Here is a 24,556-nt window from a genome sequence, read left to right as displayed (position 1 = left end):
TTTTTTTTTTCAGGAGTAAAATGAGTTTTCTGTCCCTCCAGTTCAGTCCTATATTCTTCATGTTCCTAAAGAGTTGTTTCCAGTTTATTTTGTCAGAGGCTTTCTCTATATCCACAAACGGAATGTATGTTTTCCTGCTAACACTCAGTCTTCTTTCTAGAATAGTTCTTAATGCTAAAAGAGCTTCTCTTGTTCCCTTCCCTGTTGTAAAACCAAACTGATCCTGCAATGTATATTGTTGAATTTTCTTTTTAATCCTGTTCTTAATTTCATTAAGCAGTATTTTGGATGCGTGCGATAGCAGTGGAAAAATTAGCAAAGCATGTGAAAGGAAGGCTGAAGATGAGGATATAGAATAAAAAAGTTTGACAAAGTTGGCGTGAACATCAGTAGCATAGCCAGGACCAACCGATGGGGGGAACATAATGAAGTTGCTTGTGCATGTGTGAGTGAATTATGTTGCAGTAGACAATTTTACATTAAAATACAGAACAAGAACAATGTGATCAAGGTTAGCTGTTTTACAGCGAATGGTATGTTTAGATTACAATCTAAAATCCAACTCTCGAGTCTTCTTATAAAATAGATTCAAGATATCTCTTGGTTTTACAGTGTGTCTCTGTGAATGTTGAAAAGAGCCAACACATTGAGTTTATTGTCAGTTTCTGTTTATTTTATTTCGTAAATATTCCAGTAATCCCCCCCCCCCCCTCTTGTTATGCCCCTGCTGAACATGATAAAAGAAATATTTATAATGCAAAATTGGGATCTATCAATATTTTGATATAATAGGCCTACACAAATTTAACTTCAAAGCACTAAAGTAGAGGCAGACATTTTAGCGTAAAGTACAATTCGTGCACTGTCAGCCAAAACTCTGTAAAGGTAGAAAGGAAAGGCTTAGGTCATATTGCTTTGCTCAGTTAACTAACCTACCTGTCAGGCTTTTTGTGGAATATACATCTGACATCTCATTTTTGTTCAATATTCATTGTCATGTGGAATTTATCTCAATTTACAATTCCTGATTGAAAATTGTGACTTTCATCCCCGTTGGACAAATGGAACTACATGAAATGTAATTTTAAAACACATGTAAAATGTGCCATGCTTCTGTCCCGGCACCCTTAAGAAATTAAAATACCTTTTGTTTCACTTGGCCTGATGACTTAGTATTTCGAACACGTTAGGACATGAAAACTTCAGTGTGTCACAGTTAAGCCAATTTCCCGCGAACAGTTCTTAAAGGAGACAGCGCACATAAAAGAGACTTATTTTAAAGGACATCTCACCTGGAATATGGGTAGGTTCTTGCTGAACGCTGACGATCGGGACGCTGCCCACTATTGCAAAGTCCTTGCTTGGAGGAGCCATGACTCCTGTCGACAGGAACGAGTGTAGAGTAATCCTGGCTCGGGTGTCTGATGGAGCTGTGAATAATAACAACGCTTACAGGATCACTTGGAACAGGTGCAATAAAAAATTAGTATCTCGCAAAGCAAAACTTGGACACTATAATACAGTAATCAAACCTAAAGCGTTACGTGCTTCAGAAACCTTAATCATTGATGGCGGGTCTCTAAGCAAAAACATAGAGAAACAGGAAAGACAAATGTTAAGGAAGATTTTTGGCCAAATTTTTATAGAGCGAATATGGAGGAAAAAATCATCCCAGGAAATATATTGTCATTCTGAAAAAAAAACCTCACACTTTTCGGAAAAGACGATTTAAATTTTACGGACACATTATCAAAATGAACAGTAACAGACTAACTAAAAAATAATTCTCAACCTGGCCCTTTCATCTAAAACCAAGAACAGCTGGCTTCGTGCAATTGAAACAGATTTCCAGGAAATCAACATCTCGGAAGACATTATACAGGACGGATGTAAATTCAGAATCAAAATAGACAATCACCAGTTTGAAGACAAACCCAACACGAGAGCCACTATAACTTGGACAGAACTACAAAGAAAGAAGATCAACGAGAGGATGAAGAGATTTTGGGAGGAGAAGAAGGCCAACACATCTGGTTCAATCGAGCTCCTAAGTAGGCCATAATGGTGTAAAAAAATCCTTAAAGATCCTACTTTTTCATGCTGCTTTATGTCGCATTGAAACAGATAGGTTGTGTGGCGACGATGCGATAGGAAATGCCTAGGAGTGGGAAAGAAGTGCCGTGGTCTTAATTAAGGTACAACCCCAGCATTTGCCTGGTGTGAAAATGGGAAACCACTGAAAACCATCTTCAGGGCTGCTAACAGTGAGGTTCGAACCCCCTATCTCCTGGATGCAAGCTCAGAGCTGCGTGTCCCTAACCGCATGGCGAACTCACCTGGTGATCCTACTACTAAGAATGATGAGTGCAGGAAATGCAACAGCAGATTACTGGAGCCAACATCATACACTGACAGACATAATGATGTAGCCAAAGTTATACAGCGAGAAATTGGCCTGACCCGATCTTTGATCCAGAACAAGATACCTGACTACAAATACTCCCCACTAAGTGTACCGGAAAATGAAAATTTTAAACTCTTCTGAGATCGAACGATACAAACAGATAAAACTACTCCGCACAATAGACCAGCCGTAACATTAACAGACAAAAAGAATCAACACATATCTCGTTGACATCGCTATCCCGAACGACCACAATATGAAACGGAAATACAGGGAGAAGATTGATAAATATACTCTGACTATGGAAGTAGCAAGGGTCTGGAAACAAGACAGAGTGACAATTCTTCCTTTTCTCTTTCTTCCACTGGACTCACACCATCATTTCCAGAAAACTTAATGAAACTGCAGCTCCCCATCTAGACTCACAGTGTGGCACAAAAGGCTGGAATTCTGAAGACGTGCGACATCGTGAGAACATTCCTGAATGCGGACCGTACATTGAAAAGGCTGCTACCTCTATAGCCAAGGCGTATATTGTACAGTTATGTACATTATGATTAAGCTCTATTTCTTATATGTAAAAATATTGAAATACGTGCTATATTACCAACTATAAAGTTGTGAAATTAAGAATAATAATAACTTTTTACAGACAAATGTACAGAATAGACTACCACAGGGTGTCCTACAAGATATTCACAATAGTCAACAAGGGTAAAAGCACTGGATTGGTGTGGGTCTGTCAGAACTTAATACTGTATTAATACAGGCACAATAACTAACTGGGGTGACTCCCTTTACCTATCCAGACCAGACCCTTCCTAACGTCCCTTACAGAAGGAGACCTCTATCAGACTAGGAAATGGACTAAGATAGGCACAATAGAGCTCAGCAAGAAAATTAAGAAATACTCGGCCAACAGAAAGCAGCAGGCAAACCTCCCGCCAAGAACACCACAAGCACTATGGTTCACAGATGGCCCAAACAAACTCAAATAAATGAATAAATAATCTTAGAAAAAGGCTTTAAGGAAGATCCTAGGATCAAATAAACAAGAGCAGACAAGTTCACATTCCCTTCCCTCCAAGAACAAACCAAAGCCTGAGAAATAGATACATATTTAATATTCTTCCCAGATGAGGCCTGGTTCCACCTCAGCAGTTATGTATGTCCACAAAGCTATTGTTACTGGTGTGTTCTTAAGGTCGACTATGTACATGAAGTGTCGACAGGTGTTGATTCTCATAGGGAATGTAAAACTCCTTGTATGGTGTAGCATCAGAATCATAGCACCATTTTTTTTTTTTTTTTTTGAGAACACTTGTTATTCTGTTATTTATGTGAGTACCAGTTTTCAGAGAATTAATGGACAGGATGCGTGATCCTGTATCTTTTCAATAGGAGTCTGGCTATCCATTGCTAGCGACATTTTGCTAATGAAATGTATTGTGATTTTAACAAGTTGAGCCATCTTGAAAAATGAATTTTGCACCACTAGATTGCTGAAATTTCAGTAATACCTATTATCTTTGAGCAAATTTGCATTGTGCATCAGCAGGCAAACTTTTTATATGCCTTTTTCTCCAAGATTTTAACGAGGTGGGTGAAATGATAGAGAGAGAGAGAGAGAGAGAGAGAGACTCACGGTTCTTGGATACGCAGAAGTCCTTGTTGTTGACGGTGATCTTCAGCAGCGTGGGCACGGGCTTGCCTGGCGGGAAGGTTATGTAGAACTGTAGGACGTGTGGTCTGCCCATGAGCACTTGTCTTGTCGCCTCCTCAGCGGCCTTCTTGCCTCCCTTGAGAGATAGCTCGCCCACTTCCCCTTCTGTGACAGGCACTGGCAAGCTCAGCACTACCTGCACCTGCACCTCCGAGTACCTGCAACACGACAGATTTTCTTGTCAGGCTCAGCAGCTTGCTCCGTACGTCAGGGGAACATGCACGGAACGCAATAGCGCAGCCGAGAGAGGCATTGCTTCATGACCGGCTAAGATGATCTAATGCAGTACGGTAGCGATAACCATTGGTTCACAGTAATAGTTTAGTTTAACATATGTGGTATTGGTAGCGTGTTCAATGTGTTCGTTTTAAAATAGGAATATTAAAGTAATCACGTGTTTAACAAGTGATGTATACAGTAGAGCAGCGTGTATTCATTGTGTTGTGCTATGCGAAACATTCTTCTTATACAGAGTGGCGCTTTCGATTCATTCGCAAATTTCCTGGCATCCTCCCTCCCCATTAGAGTACGGTACGTAAATTAGTAAAGAAGTTCCGCACCACCGGGTCCAGTCTTAACAAGAAATCACATAGGAGACGAACCGTTTTAACAGAGGAAAAGCTTGACGAAATATGAGCTCTCATGGAAAGAACTCCAACAAGATCCCTGTCGCGTCTCGCCGTACAAGCTAATGTGTCATTATCTTCTGCCCACAAAGCAACAAAACTAAAGCAAAACCGTACAAACCCACCCCTGCTCAATATTGAAGAGGACCTGACATTTTCGCTAGGGTTCAGTATTGTAACTGGTAGCTTCAGTCAGTTCACGATGGGTATGTTGACCAAGGACTTAAGTGGCTAAGTAAATAGTGAAAACAATCGCTACTGGTGGGCAGAACATGTCCGTCCACTTCATGATGTAAAGATAGGAGTTTGATGCGCAATAAGTGCTCGCAGAATTATAGGGTCTATATGGTTCCGTGAAACAATAAATGCTGATCGCTATATAGACCTCTTTCTCAGACCATTCTTTCAAGAGCTGACGGAAGAAGAAAGGAGTTAATGGCTACTTCATGCAAGATAATGCGATGGCACACACTGCTAATCGGTCTATGGAGGAAATACGGGAAGTTTTCGAAGACCGTGTCGTTAATTATCCCCCTAGATCTCCTGATTTAAATCCCTGTGATTATTACCTGTGGGGGTTGGTGAAGGGAGAAGTGTATGTAAACAACCCTCACACAAGACAACATTACACAAGTTATTTCGAACATCACACGGGCTGAGATTCGCCCGAGTGTCTGAAAACCTAATTACGAGGTGTCAGGCGTGTTTGACAGCTGAGGGACAACATTTTGAACATCAAATGTAATGTCAGGTATGTTTTAGACTAATAATTTCATTAGAAACTGATTTCTATTAGTGTGAATTGCAGTGAGTAGTGGGGAGGAGAAGTGCGCATTATACCGGCTAGCGACGGAGTGTCATTGCGCCAGCCGTGCCGGGCTCTGAGTGCTGCTGCGGAACCAGCTAAAAAAAACCCTGTAGGCCTATATATATAAATCGCCTTTTAAGGGCTCTGGTGCTGGTGCTCGAGTAGAAGGTGCGATTATTGCAGCGCCGACAGACTGATGCCAATTTATAAGTTGCTGCGATGTGAGGCGTCTTCTTGGAATTTGGAGTTACTGATTAATAATTGATAATCGTAACAATAATGGATGGTATTACAATGGTCCATATTGACAAATAATAAAGCACATGAATATATCCAATTAAACGTCCACCTTGTCAGTGCTAAGTATGAAATTTATTACAAACCGAACATGTTTCGAGAAAGGGAGTTTTCTTCAACGGATCAAAATATTATTACAGTCTCAGAACAGGAGTTTTGTCTGTACAAGGGTATTTCTGTACCGGTCGTGTCGGCAGTGATTTGCCGTCATCTCTTGTCTGTCTGTACGGGCATCACGAGAGAATGGCTGAAGAAAGTCGGAGAATAAGCCACTACAATCTAGGCTGTAAATAATTTTATTCACGCTGAGTGAAATGGTAGTCTAGGGGAAGGCCTAAAATGTAATTCTCAAATATCTACGTTATCAGTGGTCCTATCAATAAATACTACATAACTAAAATTATAGAGAATTAAATTTCCGAATCATTTATGTTTTATACATCTTACTTTACCGGCTATGTTAACAAAGATATTAATTAATATCGATTTTCTGTCGGCAGCTCTGAAGATGCCGGCCCCATGCTGTAGGGGTAGCGTGTCTGCCTCTCACCGGGAGGCCCCGAGTTCGATTCCCGGCCAGGTCAGGGATTTTTACCTAGACCTGGGGGCTGGTTAGAGGTCCACTCAGCCTACGTGATTAGAATTGAGGAGCTATCTGACGGTGAGATAGCGGCCCCGGTCTAGAAAGCCAAGTATAACGGCCGAGAGGATTCGTCGTGCTGACCACACGACATCTCGTAATCTGCAGGTCTTTGGGCTGAGCAGCGGTCGCTTGGTAGGCCAAGACCCTTCAAGGGCTGTAGTGCCATGGGGTTTGGTTTTTCTGGTTTGGTTTAGCCCTGAAGATGGTTTTCCATTTTCAGACCAGGCAAATGCTGGGGTTGTATCTTAATTAAGGCCACGGCAGCTTCCTTTCGAACTCCTAGACCTTTCCTATCCCATCGTCGCCATAAGACCTATCTATGTCGGTGCGACGTAAAGCCACTAGCAACAAAAAATCTATTTTTGTTGCTAAATCTATATCAACACCGAACCACGAGAAAATTGGTGAACAGAATTTAATGAAAATCGGTATGTAAAGTTTGGGAATAAGGTACGACAGTGTAGGATATAAATAACTTGATTCACGCTGGATGAAATGGTAATTTAGGGGAAGGCGTCTGAAAGTCAATTTTTAAATACCTATGTTATTGGTCTTATCGAAAAGCATTACAACATAACAAAAGTTACAGAGAATACAATTTCCATACATTTTTAGCGTACCGACTGTGATAATACAATTTTGATGCCGAGCATTGCATTGTTCAGTCGTGTTAACTGACGATGGTTTTTGCCATGATTGTCTAAAATGTAGAACCGCGTAGCGACACAGAAAATAGTGAAGAAAGGAACGATCGCTTCTAGAATAAGACAGGAGGGAGTAAAGACTACCCTAATATCACAGACTCGAAAGAAAAGTACATGTGAATGCTTACAATAAATCAAAAGCTCATAAAGCAACTACATTCCATTGGCCATTGTTGTGTTGTGATGTGCCACTCATCTCCGACAATACATAAAAACGAAGTCCAAGTTAAGTCCCCATTGCATGGGGGTGAGGGGGGGGGGGTGAGGAGTGAAGACAGAAAAAGTCGAAAATGGCAGGGATTACGGGGGAATGTGGGTGTATGTTTCAGCATAGCTCTGAACTAAACTAGATACACATATAACTTAATATCTGGAAAAATTACTGTAGGGGCAACAAACCCCTAGCACCCGTAAAGGAAGGGGGGTGAAATGTAAAAATCCGAAAAATGACCGATATTAGTGGCGAGTTCATAGTCTTTGGGGTAAAATGAACCGTGACACTCTGAATGCCGTTTGAGCCAAAGTTCGTTCCCAGTCGGGATGGGGGTTAGAAGGGATGCAAAGAATGTCCAAAATGACCGAGATCATGGATGTACGTGTGCATGTCCCAGCACAGCTCTCAACCAAACATGATACTTATGGTTTACTGTTTGGGAAAGACACCCGTAGGGGCGGGGGGTGGAGTGGAAAAGGGTGAAATATTAAAATAATAGAAAACGACCGATATTAAAAGTGAAAACGATGTATGTTAATAAATATAGTTTTTGCTTTGCATTTAATTAAACGGTTTAGACAAATCTAACGCGGTAGGTAGGTATTATGGCGACGATGGGAGAAGGTATGACTAGGAGTGGGAAGGAAGCGGCCGTAACCTTAAGGTACATCCCCATCATTTGGTTGCTGTGAAAATGGGAAACCACGGAAAACTATCTTCAGGGCTGCCGACCCACTATCTCGCGGATGCAAGCTCACAGCTGCGCGCCCGTAACCGCACGGCGTCGCATCAAGGGTATAATTCCGAGATACGACGCGCACTCTTTCATTTACTCGCAGCTTATTGAGATTTAGATGGTCGAGATATTGGTAGTGCTGATTGTTGTTTTAAGAGGAAGTAGAGCTGGGGAGCACTAATCAGAACGAAACCGGAGGAGATCCGACACTTCGAAAAATGAAGGTATCGGCAAAAGAGAAAAAGGGCGTGAAGATGAAGGACTCCCTAGAGGCCTTGAAAACTAATACCATGGAGGTCGGGAAAGAGCAAGAGTTGACCAAGAGAGGTCGGATACAAGTGGAAGCAATGCCAGGCTCACCTGGTGGAACCGTGGCCGCCAACCCACGCTCCCAAGTCGACAGGCAGCGAATACCGTGGGTGTTTCGTGATCGAGAATGGAGCCAGAATGAACACCTGACGGCAATTCCATTACCCTACTTGAATAAATATTTTGAATTAGTTATCTTGAAAAAAAAAAAAAGAAATGCAAACTCGAAAGTGACATTCACATTTTGTTTTGGAGCAATCATTTTTAAAGTGCGACTAGTCTCGCCAAGTGATGAAAACCATTTAATGTCTCTGTTCTGAAAAGTACAGAAATTAGTTATGTTTTTCACCTTGCGAACTTTGGTATCATTCCATCCCCTTGTGAAATACATGTCAGCGATTTCCTGAAGACTCTCGTTGTGTTAATTTTACTGATTACTTTTTGAAAAACCTTATTAGTAATTGATTATTTTTCCTGGGGTACCTGTAATTGAGCCCAGTTACTTAACTTTTCCATCGCTGCTCACGTACCACTATTGCCGTATGTTACGGTGCATAGGAACACAAACGAAGGTATTTTGATACAGTTTGAGAAAGTAACGGCAGTTTATCAGCATGAGCTAGACTCGCAACTCTCTTGCTTCCCCGCGAAGCATGATTTGATAGATCCCATCCTGCAGGGGTAGGATACGTAATTTTTCTTGTGATGCTGGTGTTCAGTCGAGGTTCACTGTGAATCGTAGTCTTAAGATATTGGAAACCGTATTACTCGAATGTAATGCGCACCCCAATTTTTAATGGCTGATTTTGTTGCTAGTGATGTGACGTCGGGCTAACACATCGAACATTTTCGGCGACAAGGATGGAAAAGGGCTAGGATTGGAAGGTAACGTCCGTGGCCTTAAGGTACAGCCTCAGCACTTGCCTGCTATGAAAATAGGAAACTACGGAAAACCATCTTCGGGGCTGCCGATGATGGGCTTCGAACCCACCATTTTCCGCCCTAACTACGCGGCCAACTCGCTTGAAATTAAACACAATGTTTGATTACGCAACAATACCAAAAACACCCTGGTTCTGGAAATACAACATTGCAAGGAAACATCTAACAGCCATCATCAGGATGAGGCTTGGACACGGGTGCTACACTCACCACATCCACCGCATCAGAGTGACTACCTCGAAAGTTTGCGCACATTACGATTACGATGATGCGGATCTGAATCATATAGTATTGTCTTGTTCCAGGTATGAGCAACAACGAACAAAGTTACTCGCACACTTTCGCTCACTACATGTCCCATTTCCCACAAATGTCAACATTATTCTTCAAGACCACGATGACAGCATCTGCAGAACACTGATCCAGTTTCTACAAGACACCAATCTAACTATATAAACCGTGATGCAGTAGCCACCAACTGAAACAGTTAATAAAGATGATCTGTTACACCCCACTTTCTACCACACAATGTTTGGTTGGGTTTGTAAAGCGCACCTACAAAGCCAGCGTAAAATGTAATTTACTGCACACAGCAACGAGTACCCAGTGCATCAACATTTGATAATGGGTCTATGCTAGGATTTTTATTTCCACCTTTCCTGTACGAATTTTGAATTGTTTTCATCCACCTCAGGAACTCTTCCGTTTTCGTGGGCCGGCGAACTACTCTCTTGTTTCTTAAGAAGAGAATGCCACCATTCTGTTTTGCGTATGAGTCTGCAGAAGATCTAGAGAAATTGCTGAATGGTATAGACAGAGGCTTGGGTAAGGAGTACAGTCGAACGAAGTCAGGTGATGCAGGAAATATTAGATTAGGAAATGAAGTCTTAAAGGAAGTAGATGAATATTGTTACTTGGGTAGTAAAATAACTAACAGTGACAGAAGTAAGGAGGACATAAAATGCAGACTAGCACAAGCAAGGGAGCCCTTTCTTAATAAAATAAATTCACTCACATCGGACAATGATATAGGAATTAGAAAGATGTTTTTGAAGACTTTCGTTTGGAGCGTGGCGTTGGATGGAAGGGAAACATGGACGATAATTAGCACAGAAAGAAAGAGAATAGAGGCTTTTGAAATGTGGTGTTAAAGAAGAACGCTGAAGATGAGATGGATAGATCGAATCACAAATGAAGAGATACTGAATCGAATTCGTGAGAGCAGAACGATTTGGCGAAATTTGTCCAGAAGAAGAGGTAGAATGACATAGCACATCATAAGTCAGCCAGAACTTGTCGAGTTGGTTTTGGTGGGAAGTGAAAGAGATTAGAGCAGATGGGGGATATAGTAGTTATGTATCAAAGCAGTCTATGGACTGATGAACTAAACAACAACAATAATTCTGCTACACCAACTTGCCTATTGTCATGGTTTTCTGCATAAAGTAATACCTTCCGTTCGAGACTAGCTCCATATAAAACCATTCGCTTCTTGCTTTCTATCTTTTGATTAAGTGGAAGTCACAATTGCCAGTGAGCAATGGAGGTGCACGAAGCGGAAGCGGACGATGACGAAGAACGACATCGCCCGGACGGAGTTAAGCGTAATTGTAGAGTTTGTATACTAATCTATCGCATGGCTCCGTGTTCACCGATTCGAGTCCCGCTGGTCGAAAACATTTTCACCATCAGAATGTTGGCCGGCAGGATAGGGGATTGCGTGCCAGAAGCCCGGATTCGCGGTGATCATATGGAGTGGGGGCATGTGACGCTAAGCCTTGAGCAGACCCCTTGGTGCTGGCTTTCTTACTCTCCCTCCCTCCTGTGACGTCATTCATTTCAACTCCTCTACTGAGGTTGACCTCAGGAAGTCGCTACCAAGATTCCTCTCAGTTCACACCCGAACGGGGCAAGGTACCTACATACTGCGCTATCAATTCTAATGCACACCCCGATTTTGGAGACTAAATTTGGCTGAAAAGAAAATTGCATATTAGTTTAAGATGTACAGGGTGGGGAAATAGAACTAGCGTGGAAAATATTTATAAGACTGGCGCGGAATGAACTGTCCATCACAGTAAATGCTGGAAACCCTGATTTCGATGCACCAATCGGTTGATGTCGCATCTCCCGAGTACGTCGCTGTGTGAGTGAGAGAGAGGAGCAGTGACCAGTTGAATGGTGTCGAGTGTTATGAGAAACCTGTGCGGAACTGTTTGCGTTAAAGGCTCCAAATGTTTTGGCAAAACCTCCAGCAAAGTCTTCAACACAAAACTTAGTGGCAGAATGGCGCAAAACGGGCTCTGTAGCGAACAAAAACCGTAGCTATCCAGAAAGTGTTCGAACACAAGAAAACATTGCTCGAGCGAAGGAAAGCCCGGAACGAAGTCCGAACGCCGTTTATCTGTGCAACAGAGATTCAAAAGATCGTCGTGTAGGACCTGCGTACTGTAGTGTATGCGTTAAAACGTGTTGAGCAAGCGCAGACATGTGATAACAGATTGGCGGTTTCCAGCATGGACAGTTGATTCCGCGTTAGACTCCGGGCCACTGGCATTGTACTTACCTGGGAGGCGTCATGATGCCTATCAGCCCCTTCAGTTCGCCGTGCTCATCCTTCTCGTAACCGTACGCCTCGGGGCATGGCGAGGGAGGCAGTCTGCTGCCGAGGGCTGAACTCAGGACCACCAGAAATATAACAGTCCACATAATAGTCACTCACTGGACGGTCTCCATACTAACAGCACGTTAACATCTGCAACAAAACAAGTACCAGGCGTGTGCGGAAAATAAAGATACAGTACCTTACATATGAGGGGGTGAGTTTCAAAACCTGCCTCGTGGCATTTTGGGTCACATTGACTGATGCATGCCTTCCGGTTATCAATATCTAACTCCACCGTGTGCTGAAAAGTAATCTTGCATAAGTCAACCATGTGCTGTAATATAAGGCTTTGTATATTAGGGCGAGTTCCAAATCCTCCGACGTGTATACTGCGGCGGACAGAATCGAAATCCAACAATGTCAGGAATGGTATCAAAATAGTTACAAGGGGCTTCACGTGACTTTCAAGAGGTTGAAATGGTATTCCCAATACATGGGCGCTCCTACCTACCACCCGACCGTATTTTTGGACACATTGAGGGCGAAATCAAGGGCTATGAAGAATTCATACAGCTGGAAGAATAACTTATATCAACCTAGTGAAAAAGGCCGCTGAAGTTGTTTGGCTGGGACAGGATTGGAAATGTTATGATTGGAGGACTGGTGTTGAGAAGAACGTGAAAAGTATCTCAACATGGCATTTCAACACTTCTCAATGCAAACGCATTATTTAAAAAATACAAAGGGCAGAACTGTGGTCAGAGGTGAGCACCTGTACAACAACAACGGGGGAATGGAGAGAAGCTACCTAAAGAAAGACAAAACATGGGCTTCTATGCACCCAAGTCCACTGCCAATTGGCATTCCTGTTGCAGACGCAAAGGTGGTTGAAACATTTTGGTGAGCAATGGGCAAATGATACTCGCCTGCAGAGTTGGACTCCGTGTGGGAGTTAGTGTTAGAGTGAGCGACAGTTGGGCTCCGAATTGGAGCTAGTGTGGCACTCGGTGAGTTGGGGTTCAGTGGCTGGGCTGAGGGCGACAGAGGTGTTGGCTGCGTTATAGTGTCCAACGAGCTAGAATAACAGAGGGGCTGTGTACCTGACATCAGCGCTCATTGCTTGAAGCAAGTTGATAAGGGGCAGCCATGTTAACGGTTGTCAAAACAAAGCGAATTGGCGCGAGAGCATATGTTGAGGTGACAGGGAGATCATGCTTGCCAATTTAATTCCCTAAGTTTTAAGAAGTGAAAAGACAGATTCTCGCTTTCAAGAATGCCAGCCGTAAGCTCAGCGTATGGTTGTTCTAATCGGAGTAATAAAACCAAGGATATATCGTACTTTAAGTAAGTATTACTGAATTATAGCCGAGATTCCGTTTTGTAATTTCTGTTTGTAATTAAATCCATTTTATTGTTTACTTAGCGAAAGTACGGATAGCCACGGTAATTATTTGTCGAATTTTGTTTCAGATTTCGTTTAAAGAACAAGGAATTAACTGAACAATGCGTTGTGAGGGTGAAAAGAGATAAATGGTATCCCACTCAATTCAGTTGCTTATGCTCTGTACATTTCCAGCCCTATTTAATTTTCATTCACATTTACAAATAAAGGAAATGGAACGCCCACCACCAAGAAAACGTAACCACAAAAAATCACTTATTTCGTTCAAACGTACACCAAGTATGGTAAATACAGTATTTTACTGCTATTTTTGAAATATATACAGCCTTTATTGTAGATGTCTGTTGCCTTGGTTTTTAAAACTATGCCACACTTCATAATGGACAACTTTCAAGCTAGTAATCCCAGTATGATATGGTAATGGGAGAAACATGATATCCCCCTATATTATAATAAATAATTACACTAAACGATTATTGTGGTAAAGTATTCATGGGTCGCCTCTGTGGTGCACTGGTTAGCGTGAGCAGCTGCCACCCCTGGAAGCCCGGGTTCGATTCCCAGCTCCGCCACGAAATTTGGAAAGGGGCACGAGGGCTGTAACGGGATTCTGTCAGCCTGGGGAGGTCAACTGAGTACAAGTGGGTTCGACTCCCACCTCAGCCATCCTCGAAGTGATTTTCCGTGGTTTCCCACTTCTCCTCCAGGCAAATCCCGGGATGGTACCTAACTTAAGGCCACGGCCGCTTCCTTCTCCTCCCCCCCCCCACAAGGCCCCTGTTCAGCATAGCAGGTGCAGCCCTCCCTCACAGTTGTATCCCCCGACCCAATATCTCACGCTCCAGAACACTGTCCTTGAGGTGGTAGAGGTGGGATCCGTCGCTGAGTCCGTGGGAAAAACCAACCCGGGAGGGTAAACAGAAAGGAACACAGTACTCATGAGGATGCAATAATTTTAAAATATTAACAGAATGAGGTTGTAACCTATTATAGGTCCCTATGATTTTAAGGTTTCCTGTCATAAATATTTATGTCCATCGTTTTTATTCTAATTTACGCTTAACCACAACAGCCAAGCAGGGTAACGCTCTTGTTCCGATTTCGAGGCCTATTCGTATGTCAGTGTGCGATGATTTCGAACTACCCTCCAATCAACTGATTGTGATGTTGGCCTCGAGCCGCACTATGATGAAGTGGCGGTATTCGCTTTCATGCTTCAAGCTTTCGGCAACGGACTTTAATTCTCCCCCAGCGATTCTAAAATGCGCATTTTCTACACTTTTCGTCATTTAAAGGCCATGTCCCCTTGGTTGCGTGACAACAGGAAACATGGCGGACGTTCGTTCTATTAGGTTCACCCAGGCAGCGCTTCCGCCTCTCTATGTTATTCTAGCTCGTCGATAGTGTCCCACCGAGGTCTGAACCAGGAGCTGTTTTGCTGTCGGAGTGTCCAGTGAGTAGCTGCATGGGAGACGACGTACGGGACAGAAGACTTTGTACTGCCTTAGAGTACTCTCTCTCTCTCTCTCTCTCTCTGTGTGTACTTCTGTCGATTGAGGACCGCCGTTAATCAGCGATTGAAGCAGTTATCGTGAGTGTGAGGATAATTGAACGTGGGTTAATGTTCGCTGTTGTGAGTATCGTCCTGCTGTTGGATACTGTTGAGCTGTTGCTGATGTGACTGTGCGAAGTACCGGAGACGAACCGACGAACAGTCGTCGTGTGTTGTATAGCCAGGGGGCACTGACTGTCTACGCACGGTGGCTGTACGAGGTGACTGGACTTGGGAGAGGTAGCAAACGGCCGGGCTCCCGGTTCTGTGTACAGAAGAGAGATTTGTAAATAGACGGGTAATTAGTGCGTGGCCGTTCATAGCTGGTTAGAGTTGTTTGCGTTTAATTATGTGTGAGTGTGTGCATTTATTAGGCCATCCTGAATTAATTTAGAGTAATCAAAAAGATGGAGTTTTATATTTGCAACACTACTATAAACGTGGGATTGAAAACAGCAAAGTCATTCCAAATATGAATACAGATGTGGATGACAAAATGTGTGTGTACCGGGAGGTACACCTCATCCCCGTGCATTTAAATGAAGCGACTTGAAGAACGCTATCTGCCATATAACAATTGAAACATCTAGTACAAGAAGTTGATCAGAAGATGTCACTACTAAATGACAGAGTAATATGTTATTTTAAAGTTTCCTAAACTGACTGGATTTCTTTGTTTTGTTTTGGTGTATCACTGGTTGCAACAACTATTTCAAGAAATTTGAACTCTTCTCCATAGACGTCTCTATTAAAGAACTGAGGTCATGCACTCTGGTGTGAAGTGGAATAATTAGAGATTTGAACAAATTTTGTGTGTATAGGTTTTCTGAAGTGAACTGACTTTTCCTATTTGTAACACTTCTTACTCATCCCGCCAGCGTTGGTTTCTAACCAATCAGAAATTTCATGTATTTATTTTTCAGCCAATCAAACGTTTCTTGTGCCTATTTTATCCGCCAATAAAAATGAGAGATTGTGTTCGATTTTAGTCCAGAGCCTTCTCGAACCCTCCTCTCGGGTATAAAAGCTGACGCCTTTTTTGAGTTAACTTGTCTTTCTGATCATCGTCTTACTGAGTGTGTATGTTAAGACAGGAGGCGGGGGCCTCAATCTTCGGCAAGCAGAACATCAGCTAAGGTAATGACAAACAATTTTTCCATCTAAGTAGTTATCTCCGCAAGCTGACCTGAGGGGAAGTTGCCAATCTTTAACTATGTAACCATCAATTTCCTGAAATGTAAACTTTCTTCTCTCTCATGTAAAATTTCATGCAAGTCCTAAGGACTTAAACTGTAAATCGGGGATAGAGAGTGCGTTACCCTCTCGAATTCCCCTTCTATTAATCTTGAGGTGACTACGATTTTGTAACTGTTTTTCTCCTGTAAAGCATAAATTAACTTGTCCTTCTAGTCACCTCAGTAGTGTGGGATTAGCCTCTGCATCGTCGGGCCGCAAGCCCAAGTAGGGTTTTAAATTTTTTTATGTGTTCCTATGCTGCCATTACTGCTCTCTAGCCCACCCTATTTCCCTTAAAGCCCCTTCCTGTAACTCAAATCCGCTAACTTATACCGGGTATCCGAGGAGGAATTTTCAATATTCAGGGATGTAAGAACAACGATCATTTGAAGCAAAAAACTTCATATGGACATATGTCCTATTCCGATTGATTTCAGAGATAGAACGCATTTAATATATATTTGTGTTTTAACAACCAACCTCTTTGAAATGGGTACAAGTTTTCCGCATGTAATGTTCGTGCGACATTGTAGTAGGACTATGCTGCACCATTTCAACAATGTGTTGCTGTTGGACTACACTTTCAGAAGAAAATGGGAACTTGGAAGAATACATGTTTCACGCATTGTGCTCAAAACTCCGGTAAACACTCTACGATCAGGAATTCGAGGTATCGGAAAGCGCCGGCGGTATTCCTCGACAGCAGCAAGAGCACTTCCGTAAACTGGGGTTTATTTGTGACAGTTTCTTCAATATAATCGCAATAATATCATTATGTATTAAAGTTTTTCTATATTATCATATGTGTCCATCCTTTATACACATTTCGCAACAATTCTTAGATTTATATTTGCATTTAATCAGTAAATATGTCAAGAAGAACTTGTCACAATGTAACCCCGTTAGGTGGTTACTTAAGACTTCGGCTAAATATAAAAGAAGAATTTCTTTTACAACCATGATAATACAACACAATGAACATTTTTTTAAACCCTCAGATATAAACACACGAAATATTCGCATCGTTCAACTGTTTAGCTGGTGCAGTGTTTTGTGAGTTCTAGAATATCATAGATTTCATCCTTGATATCCGGCCACTTCCCAGTGCTGTCTGTTCCACCTCACTTGGACAGCACTTGCCTTCGAATATTACAGTTACGCGCGTTCCAACAGTCTTATCATCGGATTCGAATGTATGATTTTCACGAATAGGAAGTTCTTTAGATTAAAAACTAGATTTGTCTTCATGCACTGAATTATCTTTGGATTCAATACAGATATCATCATTGTGATTTTTACTTGAATCCTCTGTTCTCTGAGGAACAGTTCCCGTCGGTGCCACTACAGCTAGGAATCTTGTCTGCAGTGTCGAAATATTAAGCTTTCATACCTCTTCCAGGTGGCACATCTATGAGTCGTCCCTTTCTTCGGCCATTACGTGTTATCTCATCTCTTGTGATTCAGGTGCTCAATGAAACTTACGTACCGGTACAGCTTGTTTCACAGCATCACCTTCTACATCCATTGCACTGTTGTACATGTGCTTCCGCATTTTTTCCCGATTCAGAGGGCAAATACCACGTTTTCTGAATCAAGAATTTAGATTATTCGGACAATTTTCAAGTAGATTTTAATTATATCTTAAGAGATGTACGTTCTTGTTTCGGTATAGTGGAACATCGTTTTCCGACTCCAGATGACTAAAAATGGCAATTTTAGAACACTGGGGTTACTTGGTGACAGAACCATTGTTGTCATAAAGTTACCCCTTAAACTTTTCCTCTTTATTTTATTTTAACATAAGTAACTGAAAGAAAATTCAAAGCGACATGGGAATTGTGCATGTTTATCAAGAAACATGAAGTTAAGATTTCCGCTAACTTTGATGTGCGTACCTCATTAACGTATTCTGTCGCCGACGAAACTTTCCCTTTATTAAAAAAAAAACCATGTGCTCAGTACAATACACCAAAAAGCTCTCTGTTGCGAACAATCCAACACTTAAGAAGTTGTCATTGTACACACAGACTGGGGAGTGAAAACATATGCTGTTCATTGTCAGACGATCGATGCTTATCCCGCGAAATATGAAATAAATATTTGGCGCGCACCTGTCACAAAGTAACTCCGGTTTACGGTACCATTGCATACATACTGTACACCATATCTGCATATTCTTCATTAGTGTAGAAGTGTGGCGCGTGTTAACCGATACACTAGTTCATTCACAACACACCGGCTAGTTTAACGACAGAAAGACATCCCGAGTAAAGAGGTTGAAAGTAACTCCACTAGCTCAAAAACAAATCTACATTACATGTGTTCTGTCTCGGAAACCATTCGGAACAGGGCATATGTCCTTATGAAGATTTTTGCTTATCAGGAAAAAAAGAAGAAAATACAAAAAAAGTTTTTCCGTGGAGCCGTAACCAGGTCTCACACATCCCCAACTATGTTAGTACCTATTCCTACCTTACGTTTGTTTGTTCTAACGTGGAAAATTATCACCTTCTTTTGATCCTCTATTCTATTTTCCTCACCATCTGCCTTAAGCTAATTGCTGGATAACACTCTACCCTGGTTCTCCTTCCTCCACACACTTTCCCCACTTGCCTAAAAATGGAGCCACTCATAACCAGACCTTAACCCCATCCTCCTCATTAGATCCCTCCTCTCCTGGTCTCCCTCGACTTCCTGACGCCTGCAGACCCATTTCCTATTTCCTACTCCGTTCTGCTTCCCTCTTCCTATCTACGTTTCTTTTTTCCTCTTGCCTCGTACCTCTTAACAGATTCCTCACCGATATCTCTCCTGGGCCTACTCCCTGAGCCCTCATCCTCCTTCCCATTCTCGCCCCTACAGTCGTTCCACCTGCCTCCCTCAGCCATTGTTTTATCTCCTCAAAGAAATGTGAAATAATATGGAAATATCAACAGAAATAGAATATGAATAGACGTATGTATGTCAGAGGTAGGAAATACTGTATTCTACACAAAATTTCACGATAAGAATGCAAGCAAGAAACTGACTGATAACTACACTACAATCATTCTACCTAGATGTATTCTAATTATAAAATACTAGAGATAACAGGTCAACTATAGAAATGTGTAGTTACATTAATATCTATATACATAGACATTATTGTTACTTGCAAACAGAAAAGGCATGCAAGATACTATCTAATACAAACAGCTGCGCTATTGTTCTAAACTGCAATTAAATCTATGCTAATTTAAACAGGCTACCTGAAACAACAGAACTGTAGTTGCAACAACCCTTATCATTTCTTTTTATTCCTACAAGCTAACAAGGATTAAAACTGCTCTTAAATCCTGAAGGATCGAGGATGCAAAGTATAAATAACGCTGCAGACTTTAACTACTTGCTAGAACTACAGTGCACATAAGTTATCGGGATACAGGAACTCAGTTCATGGTTCACTACACTACACCCCTTGTTCTCGATCGTAGCCAACAATGCAATATTTGAATACAAAGAGTGACAGAAAGGAACATCAACACTCGCGTCGGGTCTTATTTACCCACAGTTGCAAATAAGTGTATGAGCGAAAGGATACATTCTTATACGAAATATGAAGTCCTGATCCTTGGCTGAATGATCAGCGTGGTGGCCTTGGGTTCAAAGAACTCTGGGTTCGATTCTTGGCCGGGCCTAGGATGTTAACATGCTATCGACCGGGAACTGGATGTTTGTGTCCATCTTTATACACACGGTACACTCCAGTCTACCGACTATTACAGATTATATATATTATGGTATTTCAAGTTGACGGGGCAATGCGGCACAAACACCGAGGAAAGAACAAGTCTGACCCAGTCGGGAATCGAACCGAGGGACCCTTGGAGTAAAGGCCTGTGAAATGCTGTATATTCTGCTGGATTTTCTTCTTTAAACAAAATTTACAAGGGTTTCGTATTTTAATAAGGAACGATTACCTTTGTGATAGTTAAAACCCGTGAAGTGCTATTGGAAATACCGTCCGTGTCTATTGCAAGCACGAATGTAAAAGCTGTGGTAGTTACAACTCCTGTCTTATATCAAGAAACCTACCGATATTTAAGTAAACAAGTTAATATTATTTCTTCTTTCCCCCAACCTAAAAACGAAACAGGGTAAAACGAAACCTACAACACATGCCAACGGAACTACCCAATGTACTATTTAAATACATATTACTATAAATGAACACTAACACCAATATCTATAGAACTAAATGGATCACAAACGAAATTAACTACTTTACCACTACGATAATGCAGAGCTCTTGGAACAGGCGACCACTCGTTAGCTCGTCCAACAATGGAGTAGCAGAAACTGAGCACCCTGTTAGCAACTTGTTGATGCTTATGAGAGCATCATGAATAGCCAAATTCTCCGGAGGCAGGACCGGTATTCTTGACGAACACACAGGTAAATAGTAACAAACAGCTTCAATGAACACGTCCACATATTCTTCCTTCACAGCAACCTTCATTGGTTTAGTTTGCAGTTGCGGGCTGAACTGTAGCACATGCGCGGGCGATACCGAAATGTTTCAAGAAATTCATCAACGATAAAGATCCCAGCCGAAACACGAAGATTTTAAAAGGACTGGTTAATAGAAATAAATCAGGTAAAAATCCTGCACCCTAACAGCTGATCGTCTTCCTGTTTCCCTCTAGGAACGCGTCGCAGTGTTGCTGTCTGTCGTGTGTTGTCCAGAATGTTCCCGTTTCACGGGAATCTCCATCCCTATCTTTGGGTAAGCATTCTTTGCTTTTCAGTTCCATGATTTAACTTAGTAATTATGTGCACGAGTTTCCCGTTGATATCTACTAACCTTATGTTCTAAAATAGAAATTCAGGAATGGAATACTTATGTCATACTACTTCCATTCTGATTTTGACAGGCAAACGAATTTCCTAACCCAATGTTTCCATTTTGTTTGATCACTGCAATTTTATGTGTCAATTTAAAATGTTTATCCGTGTGATAAGATTTTTTCATTCGTGAATGTGATGTATTTTGCCCTTCACATTGGCTGTAGTTCAAGCTCCCTTTTAAACAAACAATTTTGAATGTATAAGTTTTGTAGCTTGTACTGGCAGCCATAGGATTAGCTCAGTGCTAGAGGAATATAAGATATCACGTAATGCACTCTGCGTAGCAGATCATTTAATTCTTTTTAAATTCTCTATCTTTCAGGTATTGTACATTTTCGATATGTTAAATGTTTTTAGGTTATGAAGCAATAGTGCGAATTATTTATATTTCTGTGTTTTGTTCATGTTTTTGATATTTAGATTTGTGTAATAGATATAAACACTCATATTTCTTTAATTTTGAAGTTGTCCCTTTTCTTTTAAATGTATGCATTTTCTCGTAGGATTGAATATTGCTTCGTATTTGAGATCACAAACCACAAAAGTGTACGCCCCACCTCTCTTAGGCCCTTCCACTTCCACATCCTTTCTTTTATTGTCATGCTTTGAACCTGGGAGTTTAAAATTAATTTGAATTCCCTGTTTAAATGTCAATGTATGTATTTGCATACCAGGAGCTTACGAATAGTGTTAAAGAGTTAGGGCTCTGTGAATTGGTTTCACCAATTGTGCTGCTATCTAGCGGAGCTCTACGAAACATATTGGTCAAAACACGGTGTTACAGATGTTGCACACATAGGTGATGGGATAAATGAAAACTCATGAAAAAACGAAGGAGCTTGGCTGTGTTAGGCAAACTTTATATACAACTCATCCCCACTGCCCCTGTGGGTGGGGGGCGGTAGAATAACCCAGTATCCCTTGCCTGTCGTAAGAGGCGATTAAAGGGGCCGCAGGGGCTCTTAACTTGTGAGTGTGGGTTGGCGACCATGGGGCCTTTAGCCGAGTCCTCACTTCCACCTATCCGTTCGACCTCCTTTGGTCGACTCGTATTCTTTTCAGACCCCGACGGTATTAGGTGGTGAAGCCTAGGGACTCTTTCACTTTCACGCGCTTTCTGGTCTTTGTCTTTCTTTGGCTGATTCATTTTTCGAAGTGTCGGGCCCCTTCCATGTTTTCTCCTTCTGATTGTTAAAGCCGACGGCTGCCCAGTTGTAATTCCTCTTAAAATAATAACCACCACCATAGTATAGGGATGCTGTAACCAAAAGCAGGTGGATAAAAAAGAGGTATGCTCAGTTCTGATAATTACTTGCAAACATTTTGCTGATCTGTAAAAAAATAGCAGTGAGAGGGTATGACGAACGTGAGGAGTCTGAAAACAGGGCTGTTTTTTTTCTAGAACGAAAAATTCAGTTAAGTACTGGATACTGAATTGAAGGAACATTTCAGTAGGTCCCAAAACTTCTCAGAATTTATCAGTTATCACCAAGAAGTACTTCAATACTACTACTGAATGGCTGAATGGTCAGCGTACTGGCCTTCGGTTCAGAGGGTCCTGGGTTCGATTCCCGGCCGGGTCGGGGATTTTAACCTTCAATGGTTAATTCCAGTGGCCCGGGGGCTGGGTGTTTGTGCTGTCCCCAACATCACACATAACACTATCCTCCACCACAATAACACGCAGTTACCTACACATGGCAGATGCCGCCCACCCTCATCGGAGGGTCTGCCTTACAAGGGTTGCACTCGGCTAGAAATAGCCACACGAAATTTAATTTATTTACTACTAAAATGTTTTCATTCCTCCCCTGAAGAGGGAGGCGGGCCGTCTCTCAGGCCGGGAGATTTGTTACTGTGAACGAGATGCTCGGAGAAGGTGAGAGGATTGTCGGCCGTGGCCTATACTAGGAACTGTCCCGGCGTTCACGTTAGTGCAGGAGAATGGAAAACCATTCCCAGGACAGCCGACGGTTGGGCCCAGGCGGGAGGTCCAGCCCTGTCCCGTCTCCCGAATGCAGAGGCGTGGAGCCATGGTAGAGCCGTGGCCACCGTTCCTCTGCTCGGTTGGTCGGTCGGAGTGCGAGCTGTTGGACCAACGGACCAGCCGTGGCCACTTGCGGGCCGAGACGCACTCTGTATCTACCACCCCACTACACTATATTAAAAAACTGGATATTCAGGAGTGATCGCGGATCAAACAACTGATATTGTACAAAAGAAGCCCGTTGAGAGGTATCTGAAATGTGTGAATCCGAGTGGTTATGATTCAAAAGCTATCAAAGAGTGCATTATAAAGGAGTTACAAGAAATATTGGCTTGTAGTGATGCACAGACACTTCGTAGCGCAAAGTTTTAATGGCACGGATGTAATGCATGCAGTCCAGATAAGAATGAAGGGCAGATATCGAACTATATACACTGTTACGCACACCAGATGCATTTAACCATATCCAAAGCAGTTTATGTCAACCGCCAAGTGCGCGTATTCTTTGCTAGTTTTGTTTACTGCCTCATCTCAGGCTACTCAGATTTTGACCGAGTCTGGAACTTACACTTCCGTGGAGTAAATATAAGTCAGGCTTCATCCTCATTGAAAATAATTTGGTCTTTGCTTAACGTTTTTCAACAAAATAATGCCCTATTTTCTGACAACTCCAAAACAGAAATACTGAACCTGTAAAGATTGTCGAATTTACAGCGTTTTGAAACCTGCATTCAGGAATTTTAGAAGAGGAATAGAACTGAAGATGATGAAGCAGCGCCTCATGAAAAGAAGAGGAGTAGATAATGAAGAGGCAAGCTTGGGAAATATCCAACTATCATATCGGAAATCAAAGTAAGATTTTACTTGCCCGACAGAGTGGCACTGCCCTTCTGACCCCAGCTTGGCTCAGTCCGGTGGTATTTGAAGGTGCTCAAATACGTGAGCCTCTCTCGGTAAAATTACTGACAGGTAAAAGAATTCGTGCGGGAAAAATTCCGGCACCTCGGTGTGTCCGAATACGGTAAGTGTAGTTAGTGAGACGTAAATTAAAATATTCTTCTTCTTTCTCCGTTAGGCTCTTCTAGGGACCACGAGACAATTTCAATGCTTCGTCGTTTGTTGTTCCTCCTCCAATACTCCTTTATCTCTCCTCAAACCATTTGAGCCTGTTTTCTTTCCCTCCCGACTTTCTTTCTACAAATCTCTCTCTTTGTTGTTTCTTTCCAAATCTTTCTTGACTTAATGAATTCAAGTTGTTGACTTCTTGTTCCAATGATATTTGAAGATCTGTTTGATTAACCTGCTGCCATCCATTCTGTATAAATGTCCAACAAATATCAATCGCCTCTTCCGCATTGTATCTCTTATGTTTTCTAGAATATTTCATCATTTCTTCTTGATTTCCAGAGCTGTGTGGTTCTTAGCGGACCGAGTATTTTCCGTATAATTTTTCTTGCCAAAACTTCTAATTATTATTATTA

General features: G+C 41.9%; 2 protein-coding genes across 5 annotated transcripts in view; one reads left to right on the top strand and one right to left on the bottom strand.

Annotated features, from left to right (window-relative positions):
- LOC136886796 (uncharacterized) overlaps nt 1-24,556 on the top strand; it is a 262,354-nt gene that overhangs the window by 70,735 nt on the left and 167,063 nt on the right. For 3 of the 4 annotated variants that reach the window (XM_067159601.2, XM_068230683.1, XM_068230682.1), the window contains exon 2: nt 20,887-20,966. The exons of the other annotated variant lie outside the window; for it this stretch is intronic. In XM_067159601.2, coding sequence (XP_067015702.2) covers nt 20,928-20,966 — 39 coding nt within the window. In that variant the 5' untranslated portion in view covers nt 20,887-20,927. The remainder of the gene's footprint in view (nt 1-20,886; nt 20,967-24,556) is intronic. 4 annotated transcript variants of the gene reach the window in all.
- Nucleotides 1-24,556, bottom strand: part of LOC136885977 (serine protease gd) — an 88,951-nt gene that overhangs the window by 47,014 nt on the left and 17,381 nt on the right. Inside the window, exons 2-4 of the mRNA XM_067158685.2 lie at nt 11,973-12,161; nt 4,050-4,285; nt 1,293-1,430 (exon numbers count right to left, since the gene is read on the bottom strand). Coding sequence (XP_067014786.2) covers nt 1,293-1,430; nt 4,050-4,285; nt 11,973-12,115 — 517 coding nt within the window. The 5' untranslated portion in view covers nt 12,116-12,161. The remainder of the gene's footprint in view (nt 1-1,292; nt 1,431-4,049; nt 4,286-11,972; nt 12,162-24,556) is intronic.

Source organism: Anabrus simplex, chromosome X, assembly GCF_040414725.1.
Source record: "Anabrus simplex isolate iqAnaSimp1 chromosome X, ASM4041472v1, whole genome shotgun sequence".
Classification (NCBI taxonomy): Eukaryota; Metazoa; Arthropoda; class Insecta; order Orthoptera; family Tettigoniidae; genus Anabrus; species Anabrus simplex.
The sequence above is the reverse complement of the archived record's forward strand: the minus strand, read 5'-3'. Positions and strand labels throughout refer to the sequence as shown.